This window comes from Neovison vison, chromosome 11 (assembly GCF_020171115.1).
Source record: "Neovison vison isolate M4711 chromosome 11, ASM_NN_V1, whole genome shotgun sequence".
In the NCBI taxonomy this organism is placed as follows: Eukaryota; Metazoa; Chordata; class Mammalia; order Carnivora; family Mustelidae; genus Neogale; species Neogale vison.
Window position 1 is genome coordinate 62535243 of NC_058101.1, and position 18086 is coordinate 62553328.

Below are 18086 nucleotides of genomic sequence, written 5' to 3' on the forward strand. Positions count from 1 at the left end.
CAGGACAGGGCCACAGTGCGGACGGGCCAGACTGTTAAAAACAAACCTCATCTGAAGAGGGGGCCTTCCACAGAGTCACAGACTGCCACAGACTGAGGACTCTTGTGACCATTTCACATGTTCTGACAACACAACAAACCCACCAAAACCTCTAATTAAAACTGTATAAAAGTGATGCAGTTAAAACACTTATTTTGTCTGCTCCAAAGGAGGTATTTTTTTTTTTTACTTGTAAAATTTTAAAAGTTTTTCACCATAAAAGTATTCTGTCAAGTACAACAATTTTCACCACCAGATTTAGAATCTTGGATAAGAATATATTTTCTCATAAAAGTTCTACCAAAAATAGACTTTATCCTTAACTTAAAAATACAGCTTTGGAAAGAAAAATTAGGAGTTGTTATAATTCATTATGTTTTATAAACAGCAGTGAAAGACATCAACAGAACAGATTCCATTTTTAAATATAAAAATGTTCATTTCAAAAGCTTGACTTTGTCCTTTAGTAACTTAAAGGTGGGGTTCTTGCTGATTTTCTTGTTAAAGATGGTCAGGAGCTCCTCTTCAGACTTGTGATGCTCATTCGTCACTGTGTAATACTGAGCTAAAACCTTCACAAGGAAAAACAATCATCAAATTGGTGATCTTTTTCCTGAAAATTTGCCTGGAATGTTCTTTCTTTAACCCAGAATTAGGACAACAGTAAAAAACAAAAGCAACAGGCATTGGTAGCACAGGTGTGTTCTGTGGAAATTCAGACACCTGTACACATAGGAGCACTCTGCTGGATGGGTATCACATAGAAATGCAGAATTAGATGCAAAAACAGAAGAAACGACTGCTCTGGAATAAGCAGAAGAGAGCAAAACACCAAAAACTGTCGTTTTCAAGTTTAATGTGGGCACTGTTCTGGGTAACAAAGTATGATGGGATTTGGTCCAATTCCCTCCTATCAGCCCTGAGGAGCTAGTGAGCAGCTTGAAAATCACCAAGATACAAACAAATGTGTAGTATTTTAGATGAGGGAAAAAACACAAAACCTGTACAGCTTTAAGAAGGGGCTCTCCCCAGCTTGTATACCTGGGTTCAGGAGCCATACCTTTTTCCTTAGCTTTTTGATGGCTACTTCATTGTCTGGGGCCTGTTTCAGAACTGCTTTAATGGTTCCCTTCCAGTTGAATTTACCTACAATATAAAGAATAATACATAAAACATTTTGTTTTGGTGTACTACCAGAGGGATAAAGAAACTATCTGTGTGACATCTGTTTGCCACCCAGGAAACTAACGCACCTGACAGTACAAAGTAGCAGGAGCCTGACCTGCCCGAGCACAGGGGCCAACAAGCCCAACTCGCCCTCACAGAGTGAGTGAACTGCATGTCATGCGGGCACCCTGAGTGCCATCGCCACTGCAAGGATGAAGCAGGACGAGTGGTCCCCAGTTTTGAGACCTCTGATACGCTTACAGGGACCAAGACTGTGTGGTATTTGGAGAGGGCAGACACACACATCAATGAAACAGAATTAAGAACCAGAAGAGAACTACACAAAGAGGCCAAACTGACTTTTGAGAAGGTACAAAGGCAATTCAGTGAGGTGACAAGAGCCTTCTTAATAAATCGCTGGAGCGATTACACAGGGACCCGCAAAAAAAATGAACCTTGCACTCAGTCTCATCTTTTACTTGAAAATCAACTCCAGCTGGATAACGGGCTGAAGAATAAAATATAAAACTGTAACATTTAGGAAAAATGTGGGGAAAAAACCTTTGGGATCGTGGGTTAATAAGCAAAGAGTTCTCAGACATGGGACCAAAACATGACCTGTTAAAGGGGAAATTACAAATGAGGCTTCATCAAAACTAAAAATTTTGCTCTATAAAAGATTCTGTTAATGGGGTGCTTGGATGGCTCCGTCAGTTGAATGACTCTTGATTTTGGCTCTGGGTTGTGAGATTGAACCCATTGCTGGGCTCTGCGTGGACTGTGGAGCCTGCTTGGGATTTTCTCTCTTCCTTGCCCTTTGCTCCTCCCCCTCTGCCACTCGTGTTCTTGCTCCTTCTCTCTTTTTAGGAAAAAAAATTTAGGAAAGATTCTCTTAAGAAAACAAAGATAAACTATAAACCAAAGGAAAAAAATAACCTTACAAACCACATAGCCAACAAGAATTAGTATTTGGGACTGAATATGTAAAGAACTCTCAACTCTTAATAGTAAGAAAGAAAACCAACTTGACAAGGGGCAGAAGACAGGAACAGATGTTATAATGAGATAACAGATGGCAAACAAGTACACAAAAAGACGTTCAACATCATGAGGGATGAACAAGTTGAAATCACCCCGAGCTATTACTACACACGAATCAGAATGGAAAAAGAACTAGTATCGCCATCAAACTCTGGCTGGGACCTGGGAGACCCGGTAGAGTCTCACATTGTTGGGTAATACAGAGCAGTGCGGCCACCCTAAAAATGCAGGCAGTTTCTTTAAAAACAGTACACAAGCCCCACACCACACAGCAATTGCACTCCTGGACATTTCTTCCGGAAAAAGTGATGCGTGCTCCATACAAACCAGTGCATAAACACTGACACAGCTTTGTTAACCTCTGAGAAGTCACTCAGAGCAACCAAAGCCTGGAAACAACCCACGTGTCCTTCAGATGAATGGTCAAGCAAACTCGTCCACCTATGCCCTGGACTGGGACTTAATCAAAGGACAGGATTACCAATTCGTGCAACCTGGATGTATTTCCAGATAATAAGGCCGAGCAAAAAGAGTTAATCTCAAAAATTCACATACTAAATGATGTCATTTGGGTAATGTTCTGAAAGTATGAAATTACAAAAATAGTGAACAGATCAGTGATTGCTGGGGGCAAGTGGGGCAGGGGAGAAACAGACATGCGACACGGGCCCACATGGAGCTCCCTGAGGCGATGGAAACCTTCCTCTCTTGACTGTACGGATGTCAGCATCGATGGACACACTGAGTTGTGCAGGGTGTGACCCTTGGAGGAAACTGGGAAAAGGATACCTAGGTCTCTTTTACTTCTTACAACTGCATGTCAATCTACTATTGTCTTAAAACAAAAAAGGAATTTTAAAAAGGCTTACATGTTCCAAGTCAGGTGCAGGTAGGTTCCAAACTAAGAGATCTAACCCAGCTTCGGCAGTTACTGAACCTCCACTAATAAAGCCTTGGATCTCATTGGAGGAGGCAGTGTTTTAGAGGAACAGTGAAGGCCAGGGACTGGGTTCTGACAAGTATACATTCTGGCTGAGGGATTTCCAAGCAAGGAGACGTGGGGAGAAACCAGAGATGGGAGGCTGGTGGGCACTTCCAGGAGAGTAAGAGGGACAGGGTCAAGGAAAGCAGGGAGAAGGGAAAGGAAACACCACTTCAGAAGGCCATGCTGACTTCACCTTCAGTTCAAAAGATCATGTATTTCAAGTCCAGACAATTTCACCCTTAAAACTAGAAAGACACTGGACAGTGACCCACAGAGCTCTCACACCCTACCTGAATCTGCTTTCAGTCTTCCATGGCCTCTGGAGGGGATGACCTGCCTGAAGGTCCCAGGTCCTTCCCCACCCTGGAGGGCAGGGGTGCCAGTGATGGCAGTCATACCTTTTGTAGGAGCCTCATGGTTTTCTGGTTCTCCACCCTCAGGAGGTCCTGACAACTTTCTCTTTTTCTTCTTATAATCTGTGTCATCTAAGTAGCAGGATTGAAAAATAAATAAATAAATAAAAGGTTTGCATTTATAATAGCAGCTACCATTTAACGAAAGGCCAGGCTGCTTACATCTGTCATCTTGCCCACTGCCCAAGCAACCCAGCACCCGTGGGCTTCTCCTTCTCTGCATCATAGGAGCACATGGCAAATGGAGAGATGCTCACTTGCCTGGCCAGAGCCCAAAGCTTAAGCCCTTGGCCTTACTTGGTTCAAATGTGAGGTCTAACAGAGTTGACCCAGCCCCAATTCACAGCTTTACAATCCGCTTCACAAAGCCCAGAGCATTCACTTGCCACGCACCTTCCAAATGCTTCTGCTTTCTCTTCCCAGGCCGAGCTTTTGTGGGCTCCTCCTCGGCGTCTCCTGCACAGGCCCCAGCTCCATCCTTTGCCCTGTCAGCAGCCCCCTCCGCCTCGCCCACCTTTCTCTGGCTTTTCTTCCCTGCAGACCTCAGGGCTTCCCCTCCAGCCGCCTGGGCTGTTTTGTGCTTCTTAGGCTTTTGATTCTTCGAGTTCTCTTGGTGGTTTTCTAATTTTAGTTCTTTCTTCTCTTTTTTCCTATTCTTCTGCCTTTCTTCCTTCCTTTCTCTCTTATTCTTCTTCACCTCTGCTTGCTTTTCTGTGCTGTCACTTGTTCCAGAGGCTGGCACCTTAGCAGAGAGCTCTGCGCGGGGTGGACTGACCGCCTGGGTGAGGGGCTGCCGGTCTTGACCCTTACTGACTGCTTCCTTATGACAAGGCAAAACCAAGAGACGCATAAATACTCATCCCAGACCGTTCACATCACTGCACATGGCTACTAAGCAAACTGTTCCAAGAAAAATGTCTACTACTTACCATTTTATAACTCTGACCCCCTCCAACCAAGAGCTAAAATGTAGCAGTAAATATTATCCAGTGGGGGGGGGGGAACTTCCCCCAGCCCACACTCCACCCTGAATTTAACAAACATTTTCGTTCCACTGGAAAACTGATGAATCCTTATGTCACATAAGCTAGACCTTTAATTTTAGTGCACTCTTCACCTTTCTTTCTGATAGAAGGTGAGCACTTGGGTATGGCAGAAACCACAGGATTTACGTATCTGCAGACCTGGATTCAAGCACCAGCTTAGTTAATTACTAGCCGGGTGACTCAGGGCAAGTTATTTATCTGCTCCGAACTGATTTCCTCACTGACAGAATGAAAGGGTGTAAGATGTACCTTGTACAGTTGATGTATGAATAAAATGGGAAGTGATGTCCTGGGCTTACAGCTCATGGCACTCGGTAAGGAGGAGCAGACTAAGGACGCTCAAAGGAGCCACTGAGCGTACAGGACAGGCTCTGTAAGCTCTGCAGTACTAGAGAGGTCTCATGTACTTGTTATTCAGATTGGAGAACAGGCCTCCGGGACACATGGCTGGAGGGTGAAGCCCGGGGAGCAGGGAAGCAGAGGTAGCTAAGGAGCTACATGCCCTGGAGGAAGATAAACGTCCGGCTGCTGCACTGCCTCATTCAAGCCAGCACGCAGATCCGACTGAGAACAGACTCTAGCAGAATGAGTCCCACTGCCTGCTGCCCCACCCCTGAAAATCTGCTGGTCTCCACGATAGCCCTTTCGCAGGAGATGGCCCCAGAAATGTCCTGAACTGCTCTGGGAACCCTGGACTCCTCACCCAACAGGGGCGCCATCTTCATTAGGTACCAGTCAGGTGACAGGCCAAGTCACCTCCAGTCTTCCTCCTTTGGGAGCCGGGGTCTCAGGAGGGAGCTCCTAACCCCCAAAATGAGCTGAAAAAAGGTCTGGCTTTGCCTCATGCCTCATTCAGTGCTCAGCCCTGGCTGAGAGCACAGCCCCTGGGAGAGGAATAGTAAATTGACCAGCTGCCATTTCCCCAGCAGCTCAGGGAAATCAGCCAGACCAGGCACATGGCAGAAGGGCAGGAAATGAGCTCAGAAGCAGACTCAGGAGGAAGAAGGGACAAAGCCACTTCACTCCTGGCCTACAGTTTCATTTTCTATCTTAGTCAGGCACTTTATGACCACTGAAAGCCACAAACCTAAGCCTGCCTTCTGCCCAGTGCAGACCATGTGTCCAGCTGCTGTCTCCCCTCTGCACCCAGAGGGGGAGACAGTCACCCCATCTTGCAGCCACTTGGTAATGAGTGAACAAAGTCATTCCCCATCTTCTTTCTACTTCATTCCAGACTCTCTCTAAATGCGGTCTCTTCAGTGACACCTTCGTTGACCCTTTTTCCAAACAGAGCCCCTCCCACTCTGCACCCCTCCTCCCGCCTTCCATTTCCTCCTTGTATTTCCCACGCCCCGTCGTGGTGTTCTGGCTTACCCCCTGTATATAGTTATCTGTCCCACACTGGAACACAGCTCTCTGAGGGCAGGACATTGTCCTGATTACAGCTACCTGCACAGGGACCAGGCCTGCTCTGCTGGGGCAGAGGAAGCATCCCAGTAGATGAGAACTTAGGGCCTCTGGCTGGCTGGATCAACACCAGAGGCAAAGCAGCAACAAGCCATGTCTTACAGAGCTCAGTTTCCATGAGCTGCGTACTGATTATTCATTTACTTAATATGTTCAGTTTCAAAAGGGCAATCAGAAAAGACATTTTTCCTAAACTTTGCAGTGACCTAAGTGATTCCACATCTTTGATTCTTACTTAAAAATCATAGAAATAACCTTTACAAAAAAGGTGCCTCAGAAATGCTAATTAAATGACTGGTGACAGCACCCACTTTGGCAGCACACGTACCACAACTGGGATAATGCAGAGATTAGCACAGCCCCGTGCAAGGATGGCACACATGGGACTGGTTCTAAGATTCCAAAGGCCCAATTTGTATGTTCTGAAAGAGTCAAATGCCTGGACAGTTTCATTATCCCAAGGTATTGCCCAAACTACTCTACATAAGTCCGTCAACTCCTGCCAACGTGAACAGAATAAAACACAGTCAGAAAAGCTCACTGCTGTTTTTCAAACTACTAATGATGTAAGTCTCCAAATGGGATATAAGCTCCAAGTCGGAACAAAGTGCAGGTGAATTAATGGGGAAAAAAGTTTAAATGAACAGTGTCACCAGTAAGATGGCCACATGATATCAAACCAAGACTCTCTGCACGGAGTCCACATCTGGGGGTCTCTCACATGGAACCTGCTAGGAGGCTAACTGAGTTACTGCAAGCAGGTGCCCACTCTGCAGGGGAAGGAGACAGAGGCTCAGCAGATGCCCACTCCACACCAGCACCTGCAAAAAGGGGAGCTTCCATAGCCTCAGCTGCTTTAATCCAGGTACGGGGCCTTCTGGGAACCCCTCCCCATAAGAACCCCTGGTCACGCCCATGTCCTCACTGTTTATTCTCTTCATGGCACTGCCGCCACCTGACATATTACACATTTTTGTTCAGGGCCTGCCACAGATTAGGCACTCACCAAGTACTGAATAAAGACATGAACAGGACTATCCACTTTTCTTTAAGATAAGGAAAATGAGGCTCAGAGAGGTTAAATAAAGTGCCCAAGATCAAACATTTGGCCAACAGCACAGCAGGGATTCAAACCAGGTCTGTCAGACACCCAAAGCTCCTGCTCTTTCCAGTACATCCCACTGCCTAATTTCTAAGGAAATGTTAACTGCTACCATTATCGAACATTGGGATTAAATACCTTTCTCTGCACAATAAGGAAATCTTCTCTGCAGTGCATTCAGTTTATTCTTTCCCATAAATGAAGGCACAAAGAGGCTCTCTGAAAAAGAAGGCTGTCTTGACCTCCAAAAATAAGACATTCCCATTTAATTATTACTAATCACTTTTGCCACACTGCAAATCTAAAATTAGATCTGACTTACATTGCTGGAAGCTTCAGAAAAGATATTCCACACCTGTTCCAGAATAGATTCATTATGAACTTTTAAACTGTTCTTCATCCAATTCTATAAGGAACAAAAAGAAGAAGAAAAAAAACCCACTTGTTCCATTTTGACAGGTACATGCATGCTCAGTTACCAGTGGGCCACACATCCCCTCCACTCAGCAAATTCATACCTGAAATTTTGCCTTTTTCCTGGGAACGTTGTCAAAACCACTAATTTGCTCTAAAAGTTCTCTCACTTTGGGGCTGACATTGGGTCTTTTTATTAATTCATTAATTTTCTACAAAAAAAAAGGAAGATAAAAGCAAAAGTTAACAACTGGCACAGGAGTTTCATGAAAGCCAAATTAAGTATCCTTTCCCATGGCTAGAGGCTTCTTATCCCAAGGCTAGAGTTTATATTCATGTCTATGCTTATAAATTCACCACAGTACTAAAAGTCCTAACAGAAGCAATTAGGCAAGAAAAAGAAATAAAAGCATCCAAATTAGAAAGAAGTAAAATCAGTTCTTCATAAATGATCTGTCTTAATGTGCAGAATGCCCTAAACATTCTATTAAAAAAAAAAAAATCCCATTAGAATCAATAAATTCAGCAGTCACAGGATGCAAAATCCACACTTGAAAATTAAGTTCTAACTTAATTATATACTATATACTAACACTGAGAGAATGAAATCAAGAAATTAAGCCCATTTACAACAGCAACAAAAAGAGTGAAATAAATTTAATCATTAAGGAGGGGAAAGATATATGCTGAAAACTATGAACATCACTGAAAAAATCTAAACAAGACACAAACAGGGATTCCTGGCTGGCTCAGTAGGAGGAACATGTGACTCTTGATCTCAGGGTTGTGAGTTCAAGCCCCATGCTGGATGTGCAGATTTCTTTAAAAATAAAACTTAAAAAAATGATTTAAAAAAGAAAAAGAAAAAAGTCACAAATAAATGGAAAGACATTGTGTTGCGGGTTGAAAGACTTAGTATTAAGATGGCATTACCAACCAAAGTGAGGTATAGGTTCAGATACAAGCCTATGAAAATCCAATTGACATTTGTGGGTTTTTTTGCAGAAATAGAAAACTCCACCCTAAAATTCACATGGAATCTGAAGGGACACAAATAGCTACAATAGTCTTGAAAAAGAAAAAACTGGAGGTCTCATGCTTTCTGATTTCCAAGCCCATCATAAAGCTAGAGTAATCACAAATGCATGGCACTGGCATAAGGGTGGCCATGTCAGCAAGAGCCAAAGGGCAAACAGTGTACGAAGTCCCTAGAGTAGTCAGATTGAGAGAGAGAGAAAGCAGAATGGTAGTTGTCAGGGGCTGGGGGAGGAGGGAACATGAAGAGTTAGTGTTTGACAGGACCAGAGTTTCAGTTTGGGAAGATGAAAACATTCTAGAGATGGACAGTGGTGCTGGTTGCACAGCAGTGTGAAATGTACTTAACTGTGTACTTAAAAATGGTTAAGGTGGTCAACGTTAAGTCTTATGTAACTTATAATTTTCTAGAAACTTGGGGAAAAAAAAGCCAAAAGTGATCCAAAGACTGAGACAAAAATGGCTATTACAGACTAGGAAATTACCTGAGGACCAAGACAACAAGCGATTGTCTAGATCTAATAAATCTGAAATGGCAAGAAAAGAACAGGGATGAAAATTAAATTACTGCCCTAGGAAAATGCTTATGGCAATCTCAGTGAAGGCAGAGGAAAAAGATAGCTATTCAAATGAGAGCAATGTTAGCACACAAGAAAGATGGTCACTCATGAGTCAACAGGACAAATCAACACAGCATAATGCAGGATAATGTCCTTGCATTAGGAAAGAAAGCTGGGTACAGGAGAAAAATGGGTACAGGAGACTAAGAGGAGGATGAGACATAGATTTTCTAGGCCCTCAGGCAGAAAAACCAATCAAGACAATGACACAAGGTGGAATAGGAAGAAGTCAAGCTGGCTGGGCACTGGCCATGTAGTGTCACAAGAGAACAGGGCACTGGGGAAAAAGCTCGGAAGAAAACACTGTGATCCCAGCAAGCAGGCACTCTCTCCCTGAGCCATCTATCCACTCTGTGTGTGAGCACAGAGACCTCTAGAAGGATGCTCCAAGAACATTAATACTGACGGGATTCCAAAATTCTGTCTTTAAAACTGAAGGGTTTAAGGATTTTTTTAAAAGTGCAACACCCCCCTGCCCCGCCCCGAGTCCAGCTGTCAGAGAGGTCACAGCCAGCTCATTCATTCTCCCAATACACTCATTTATCTGTTCACACAGCCAGCTAGGGGCTCAGGGAGGAATCCGATGACTGGTGGGCAGGTGGACCAGGACGGAAGCTGGCGGACAGCTCTTGATCTAGAATCCAGTGACAGTCCTACTGAAGTCTGACAGTTTACAGCAGGCCCAGCAAACCTTTTCTGTGAAGGGCCCGGTAGTCAAGATTTTAGGCTTTGCGGACCACCCAGTTTCTGTCCCAACTACTCAGCGCTGCCCTGGTAGCTCTAGGTAACAACAGAGAACTTGTAAACCAGTGGGCTGCAGTCTGCAGACCCTGCCTTCAGAAGATTTCCTTCTAGACACAAAGGAACTCCTCCACCCAGGTACCGCAAGCTCGGGGCCTAGAATGTCTTTTTTGTTTCTTGAGGGGGAATCAAGATTCAGTATGAGCCCAAAAGTGAGCCTGATGGTCTCCGGCCTAAATATCTTTGTTAAAAAAAGGAGTTTCACTGGCTTTTTAGTCTGCACTGGGCACTGAGTTAGTCCTTTGTGAATGGAGGATTTTCCCTCCCAGAAGTCTGAAAACTCACATTTAAACTCTAACACCAAAGAGAGCAAACTATTATTTGTTTGGTTTCTAGGAGAACAGAGAATTTCCATAAAGATGGCATTTACCTTTTCTTTATCCTACCTTCTATCCTTCCTGCTATCCATTCTGTAAACGGGGGGTACCACTCTGGAAGCTGTACCTCTTGGTGAATTAGGGATTTTGCTGCGTTTGCCATTTTTACTATGCATGTTTCCATTTTATTTAAATGGGAAATTCCTTATATTTATGAATATCTTTATTTTGCTCGATTCTGGTGACTGATAGATACGGCAGATTACAACATGGTTTGAGTGACAAGAGCTGAATTATCACCAGAAGCAGATAAAGATTAGAAAGCATCCATTCAGTCTAATAGCCAAGGGAAAAATAGAATTCTAGAACCCTTTTTTGCAAGAAGTCTGCAAAACATGGGATTAAAGACAAATTACATTGCAACTGTATTAACAGAGAAATAAGAACTTCTTGTCATGATTTAGTTGTTCAACCTCAATTTGTCCCAAGACAATGTTTCTGCGTCTTGCCTGCATATATGATGCACTTGTTATTAGGCTTCCAGAGAAAACGGAAGATGTCAGAAGAAGCTACCTGATGAATTAGAAAGACCTTACCTGAATCCATGCCTGCTGTTTAATATCGCCTTTGTGGGTTTTACCTTCATAACCTTTTCCACCATACTTCTGTTCTTCACTGATGCACTTCACATGGTTTTTGTAGTCATCGCCCCTTCAAAGTGATAGAAAGTTCTGCCTTCAGATTGATTCTCCAACTGGAGGCTCTTGTTCGCAGCTGCTCAGACCTCCTGCACTCCACAGTTTTCCTATGCTTATCACCTCCTTCCTCCAGATTGTTCAGTATAAAGACCACCCCCAAACTTCCTACCCATTTTTATACAGATGTCTCCCACTGAAAGGGAGTAATTTTTTTTTTTTTTGGTCATAAGTATGCATATAGTAGGTCAGCACTAATTCATTATAGAATAAGTTAAAAGTTGGAGTAAAATAGTGGAATCTTATCACTAAAAAGTTCTAGATCTGTGAGTCCTGGCAAACAAGGAGACTTGATTCTGTCTCCTACAATCGTTTTGAAGCTCTGCAGGATCCTTGGGTAAATGTCTGGGACCAGGTTGGGGGCAAGGTCCCCCAATGAGAAACAACCCAATTTTCACCTGCTTTATAGATCAGGCTTCCTCCCAGCATTAGTTATGAACAAAACCTTTAGCAGTTTCCAAAAACTACTTTTAAAAAATCACTGCTCTAAAATGAAAGTAAAATGGGTTTTTAGCAGATGGCTTCCAAACGCCACAGAGGAAACTGAGGCCGACACACCAAAAGCCGCCTTTGCACTTAAACTGTGTGAAGCTGAAGGGGACTCAGCAGAAGACTGAGGTGAGCCATCTGCAAATAATGACCCATCTCAGGAAAAAGTAGGAAAGCAAGTCAGAGACCTGTCCTGGGCCCACCCCCAGTCCTCACCTTTCCCAAGACCCCTCACAGTGGAAGTACCTGACACACTAGGGGGCCAGGAGCTCACCTCTACCATCACCCGTGAACTTCTGGGGGAGCCCAGTCTTCCCAGGCCCCCACTGTGAATGAGTCAACTCTTTTTCTGGTTTATAAGTCCCACTCCTCAGCATGACCAGTGCACTGTGCTTCTGAAGCCTTACTTTTCACCTCTCAGGGTCTCCTAACGGTGTCAAGGAGGTGTCGCTGAGTGCTACCAATGGACCAAATGCTCCAAACATCCTCATCTCCCCCCCTTCCCCCTTGTCTTCTCTTTGGACTGTCCTTAGAAAACAAGACATAAAGCACTTTTTTTCCCTTAATTTCTTTCCTCAAACTTACCTCTATTTTTTTTTTTCTTAAGGCTTCATGGGGCCAGGGCTTCTAAAACTGGTCTGGACCTTTAATATGATCTTCAAGAATTGTGTAGAACTTACCAGAAATCTTTACCGCAGTCAATGCAAGACAGGCATTCACAGTTTCTGCAAATAGCCACATGCTTTTCTACTTGTACTTTCTTCACTGATTCACCACATGCATTGCACGTAAAAAATACCATTTTTAGCTAAATGGTTATTATTCTCTATACAAGCTAGGTTTGAAGTCTAGTCCTAAAAGAAAATTAAAAGAAAGGAAAAAATAAATATCACTGTAATCTGAAACTTCTGTTCCCAATAAAGAATCATACAGCTCACTTTTCAACCATAATTTCACATGAAAATAGCTACAAAGAACAGAATTGAAGTTGATTAGCGAACTACATAAAACTCTACCAGCATGTAAGTAAAGTTATAACTAACAGTAAGGGTGGTTGACATCTGTTAAGCATGCTCACCATGTGAGGGTCTGTTCTAAGAGTTTTATACATTTTAACCTATTTAATCCTCACAGCAACCCTGGAGGGAAGGACTGTTACTGTGTACAATTTACATGGCGAATGGAAACAGAGAGATTAAGTTACTTCTCCAAGGTCACAAAGTAGCAGACCCAGGATTTAATTTTGGTAGGCTGGCTCCAAGGAAGAAGTTTTAGGACATTAAGCAAAATGTCTTACATTTTCTAATGGAAAGCTTGTTTGCCCCCCCCCATGCCTTTAGATATGAATTGCCAAATTATTTCAGAACATAGTGAGGGGGGAATTCAGGAGGGATTAGGAAATGAAGAGCTGTAAACATTTCTTGAAACACAGAAAACATTCATATAGGTGTGACTACATACCCACAGGTGTTAGCTCTGAGGATGTGCCTTCAGTTTTAGTGCACAGGGAGTAGGTGAGGGAGGGGCCTCCTTCATGTGGCTTCTTATTGGATCAATAAAGAAGTGGAACCATGTATCAAGGTTTCCCAGCTGCTGGGCACTGAATTACTGGAGGGCATTCACAGACCCAGGGGTCCCAAGCACTGCCCCAAGATTTAGTATGTCTGTTGCAAATACATAACTACCATTTACAGATTTCACACAGACACTACCGTGCTCAACAAAACAAATTCATCCAAAAGTGTTACAGGAGTCACAGTAACTTTCCATGGCTACATAGTTTTTTAATCACTTCATCCTCCAAGAATATTGTTATTTTGCATTATAAATTTCACAGCAAAAATACTGACAACTGTTTGACCCAGCATATTCTTCCACTTTATATAAGGCAAGGGTAAGGGTCAAGTAAACTGGTGCACTCTGATTCACACAGAAATCCTTCACAGATGAGCAACAGGGTTCACAAGAGAATTTCCATGCATGAAATCACCCACTCTTCCACTCCCATGTTCTCGGTCACTGTCAGTTCACATATAAGGAAGTTTCAGGGCTGTTCCTTTCCATTCAGCCTTGAATGGAAATGTACATCCTGGCTGCAACCCCAGGGTTTACAAAGGCCCAGCAGATGCCAGTGGAAGCCTCTTGCCTGTTGGACATCAGCTTGCCTAATACACTACACACAAAGGCAGGTCCCCGGCTCTGGGTTCCCCTGCGCATCTTGCCATCAGTGTGGCCTGGCAAGGCAGGGCCTGTGGTCAGCCACAGCCTCACACCCAACCCAGACGGAAGCAAACCTGATCTCAGATGTGAGGCAACCATGACCATCTTCTCATCTGATTATCGTAAAGACGTGCCAACCAGTCACAAGTCCTAGGGAGCTGCCATCAAGTGGACTGGGACTCTGCTCCCCGCAGCCCTGGCATTCTGTAGGTAGCAGATGGATGCTCAATGGCAGGCAATGAGATCATCGGCCGCTTGGCCTCACAAGAGGAAAACAAAGGCCAGAACAAGAACCAACACGTTATTCAATGGTCCATGGAGGCACTTTTGTGTAAGGATCAGTGCAAATCGTTAGTCACCAAGAAATGGATGGCTTTTGTAACCACACGGTACAAGCAGCTGCGTCCAGCCAAATTATCTGCTGAAAATTTAAAAAATACTTTCATTATGAAATCCAACAATGAAAAGTACCCCCTCAAACTTAAGCTATGGCCTAGAGCTTTCTGACTTTCATTGCAGAGGTCCATTCTGTTTCTCAATTAAGGGGACGAGAGGAGGGGAAAAGGTTTCAGCAAGCTTTGAGATCCAACTGGGAGACTCAGCCTGTCACTGAAGGTCAGGAATTAAAGGCCCAGGGAGGTCAGCTGGAAACAAAACGTATCAACTGAAAGAAGCCAGTGATGTTGACAAAAAAGATGCTCAGAATATCTGTGCAAAACACATTATCTCTCTGGGGATTAGCCACACACCGAGTAAACATCAGTTCAGAAGAGGATTAGAATTTGGTCATATGTCCCATTGGAAAACTACCCTTTCGACCCTTTTCATTTGGTCTTTTTTGGCAAATGTTCACATCTAGAAATTGGGGGTGGGGGGGTTGTCAAGCAGAACGGGTACGTTGCAGGGAAAGTCACAGCTCAGTCTCTCAGTGCCTCAAATCTCCAGAGCCACCCGTGCATTTTTACACTTGCTCTCAAACAGGGACAGTGTAGCCAATCACTTGTTAATGAGATAAGGTTTGTAAGGAGCTTACCCTTCCCTTTTAGAGCTCTGAGGACACCCCAGCACTAGCCGAGAGTCACCTTGATCAAGCCTCAGATCTGAACACCTTTCCTGTATGCAGTAAACACCTGTGCGGGTAGGGGGGGCCACCATGCAGTGGGCCGAGTGGCCCAAGTCTTAGAGCAGGCTTAACAAAGGCAGAAGCATAAATGCTACAAGCTTACAAAAAGGCGCCTTCTGAAAAGTCAGTCCCTCTAATGGAAGATAGCAAGCACTGCCTAGAACAAAAAAAGATGCTTACTCAGATTTCACAGAAGTAAGTAAATGTGAAAGAACTTCTAATAAACTTTCAAATGGATATTTTTGGTTAATTTGTGACATTTACACTTCAGACATTTGGAAAACTGGAAACAAGCTGCATTAAGACTCTCTCCACAGGACTTAGATATTATGTATTTCAACCTGTAGTCCCAAGTGTAAAGACACAATGGCATTTTTTATGGGGTTGAGCCTAAATAAGGATCCCCATTTTCCTTCCCTGGCTCCCCAACTCTGTGCACAAGGCCAGGTCCCAATACAGCCACAGAGATTCTATGTGCTCTTCCTTCTAGAGATGTGGACACATGAAAAGAGAAAGCAAGTGTTTGTGGACCAGTCAAGAGCATACTCGGGTTCTCACCCCCCATAAGTCACTGTAATTCATTTTGGCAGACCTTTGGTCAATGCCCAGGGTGCACTGGGATCCAAATACACCTGGGAGCCTTCCCCAAAGGAGACCGGTCACTGTGTGAGCTTCTAGGTCTCTAGTCATCTGTTTGGTCAACTTACTGAGCTCTCAGCAGAGGCCATAACCCAAGAAAAAGAAGATGAATTACAGAATACAATCATCAGCTCTCCATAAAGCCATTTCACACTAACAATCAGAACTGCACCCAACACCTCCAGAACAGGTATGATCATGCCACCACCCCGGCATCTGTAAGAGAAAACGGAGGCTCGGAGAGGTTAAGTCTTTAGTCTGGAGACACAGGGAATGGCACAGGTGGCCTGTGACAAGCCCAAGCTTCTGCCCTGCCTTGTTATCTTGACTTGTCATGTTTGTGGCCATTTCCTAGGCCATTATTCAGCATGTGGGACCCTGAGACCCTCATCCCAAAAGAAAAACAAGAATAAGAACAACAACAAGGCTCTACAGTGACCTTCCATTTTACACTGTGAGGATTCTGAAGGTCCACACACACTGAGCAAGGATACCACCCATGTCACAGCTGAAGATCTCAGGTGATGGAAAATGAGGCTGAGTTGAGGGAAACAGATGGCAACAACAGGGGCTGGGAACTTGTGAGGGACGTGGGGCACCTCAAGCTCCTCTTATCAGGATGGTGGCCCAGTTCTGTTGAATGTTCTGGCGACTCAGGGCCAGAGATCTGAGAGGGAGCCTGCACCTGCCAATGAAAACTGACCTCAGGCTACCTTAACTTTCCAGATTCTGTTCACCTATAAAATGGGTCTAATACCTATCTTAGAGCACTGTGTGGAAAATAAGAGATAGGAAAGATTCATCCTTACCCAATGGTAGAATTTCTTATGACCTATTAATTTCCCTATCAATGCCATTGCACCTGATTCCCTGCTAAACCCATGTCTCTTTAAACATGACTAGCTTCATAAAATCACTCATCTCCTCTGGGTCCCTGTCCCATGGGGACCTACTCTGCCACACTGTTCCCCGATACAAAGACTTCATGTTTAGTTCTAGAATTGGGATTTCGAGTTCTCTTTAAACCTTCCTGCCTCTACATTTTTATATTGTTTATTTTTACACAAAACTACAGTCACTACTCTTAAAACATTCTCTCACAGACATGTTTGCACAGACCCAGACCCCACGACCACTGCCAAAAAAGCCCACCTCGGGGGCCAGGCTGGCAATGTCAGCACAATCCCCAGTGAGCCCTGTGACCTCCAATGAGCCACTGTCCCCTCTGAAATTCAGGTTCTCCCATCTGTGAAACAAGGGGTCAGGAGTCCCTTCCAGGGGTAGAATTCCAAGAAACCAAGAGTATGGGACAAGGGAAGGACAGAAGAGTACACACTGTACACCATTTTGCCTAAGCCCCTGTGTGGGGGTGAGGATGTTCTCCATGTGTGCTCACCCGGTGAGGCTGGTACCTCTAACTCCACTTAACACATAAGCACAGGGAGGCGGGCCAAAGTTGAGCCTTGTCTCTCCACCTCCCCATGCACTGCATCACCAGCATTCCTTCACTGGTGTTAGCAGCTGTGGAAGTCCGCCACGTGTCAGACACAATGCTGGGCACTGAGGGCCTGGGGGTTGCTGTGTGAGTCCCAAGCGAGCTCTCTGCAGGGAAGTCAGCCTTGCAAGTACACCCCGCCTGTCTCCCCAGAGGTAGGTGCTGCAGAAAATCCAGTCCTTCACCGGTTCAGGTGCCAAGCCCTGTCCTAGGTGATTAATACATTTCTGCTCATGTACTCCTTGCAGCACTACTCTGAGTTAGGTTCTGTAGGATTTCCTTTTGAGAGACCAAGGCAGAGTCACAAAAACGAGTAAGTAACTTGCAGAAAGTCACACAGCCAGTTAGTGGCAAACCTGGACTTCCAGGCAGTTATATACAGCGGTCCTAAGTCGGTGGTCTTCAGCACTGTGCCCTAAAGCCTCCTTCTTAGGGACAGATCTCCCCAGGCCTCATAGAAGATGACAGCCTTGCCCCCGACCCGCGGTCACCCTGGACAGAAGGGGCTCCCGACACGAGGGCCTTTTCCGTCTGAAAACCCGGACGAATCGGTCATCCTAAGTCCAGGGGTCCCTCCACTGCCCGAGAACACGAGCGGGATCTAAATGCGCTGCCTCCTCCTTCCGTGGGGAAGTCCGAGGAGGGGCTCTAATGGGGGAAAGGCAGGCAGCAGCCACACCGCCCGCCCCGGAGCCCCAGCGTCCCCAGTCCCCGGGTCAGACCTCAGGGCCTCCGCCGCTCACCTCTCAGCCAGCGCCCGCCAACGGTTTCAACCGGCCGTAAAGAGCACGTGGAAACGCCGCCGCCCGTGCAGCGCCGCAGCCACCTCCCTCCAGAAAGCCCGGGCGCAGAACCCGCTTCGGGGCCGCCTCCCGCGCCTGCGCGCCGCGGCCGCCTCCCGGAGGAAATGACGGCCCC

At 45.0% G+C, this 18086-nt stretch overlaps 1 protein-coding gene across 2 annotated transcripts; it reads right to left on the reverse strand.

Annotated features, from left to right (window-relative positions):
• Positions 1–211: 211 nt before the first annotated feature.
• On the reverse strand, positions 212–18055 carry LYAR (Ly1 antibody reactive). 2 transcript variants are annotated; one of them, XM_044226194.1, is made up of 9 exons: positions 17912–18055; positions 12372–12545; positions 11044–11158; positions 7779–7886; positions 7583–7666; positions 4039–4465; positions 3631–3717; positions 1100–1185; positions 212–611 (listed from the first exon to the last, which is right to left on the reverse strand). In XM_044226194.1, the coding sequence occupies exons 2-9, from the start codon at positions 12491–12493 to the stop codon at positions 477–479; spliced, it is 1164 nt and encodes a 387-aa protein (XP_044082129.1). In that variant the 5' UTR covers positions 12494–12545; positions 17912–18055; the 3' UTR covers positions 212–476. The 2 variants fall into 2 exon arrangements, with proteins under 2 accessions (XP_044082129.1, XP_044082131.1); XM_044226196.1 differs by lacking the exon at positions 17912–18055 and adding an exon at positions 13986–14183.
• Positions 18056–18086: the final 31 nt, after the last annotated feature.

What these genes read in the sequence shown, in the direction of transcription:
- LYAR (XM_044226194.1), bottom strand. Translation starts at nt 12,493, where the DNA reads ATGGTATTTTTTACGTGCAATGCATGTGGTGAATCAGTGAAGAAAGTA. An exon ending in GACTGCGGTAAAGATTTCTG is followed by an intron (nt 11,159 to 12,371) that starts GTAAGTTCTACA and finishes ATCACTTTGAAG; the next exon opens with GGGCGATGACTACAAAAACC. An exon ending in GGAAAAAGGCAAAATTTCAG is followed by an intron (nt 7,667 to 7,778) that starts GTATGAATTTGC and finishes TGTTCCTTATAG; the next exon opens with AATTGGATGAAGAACAGTTT.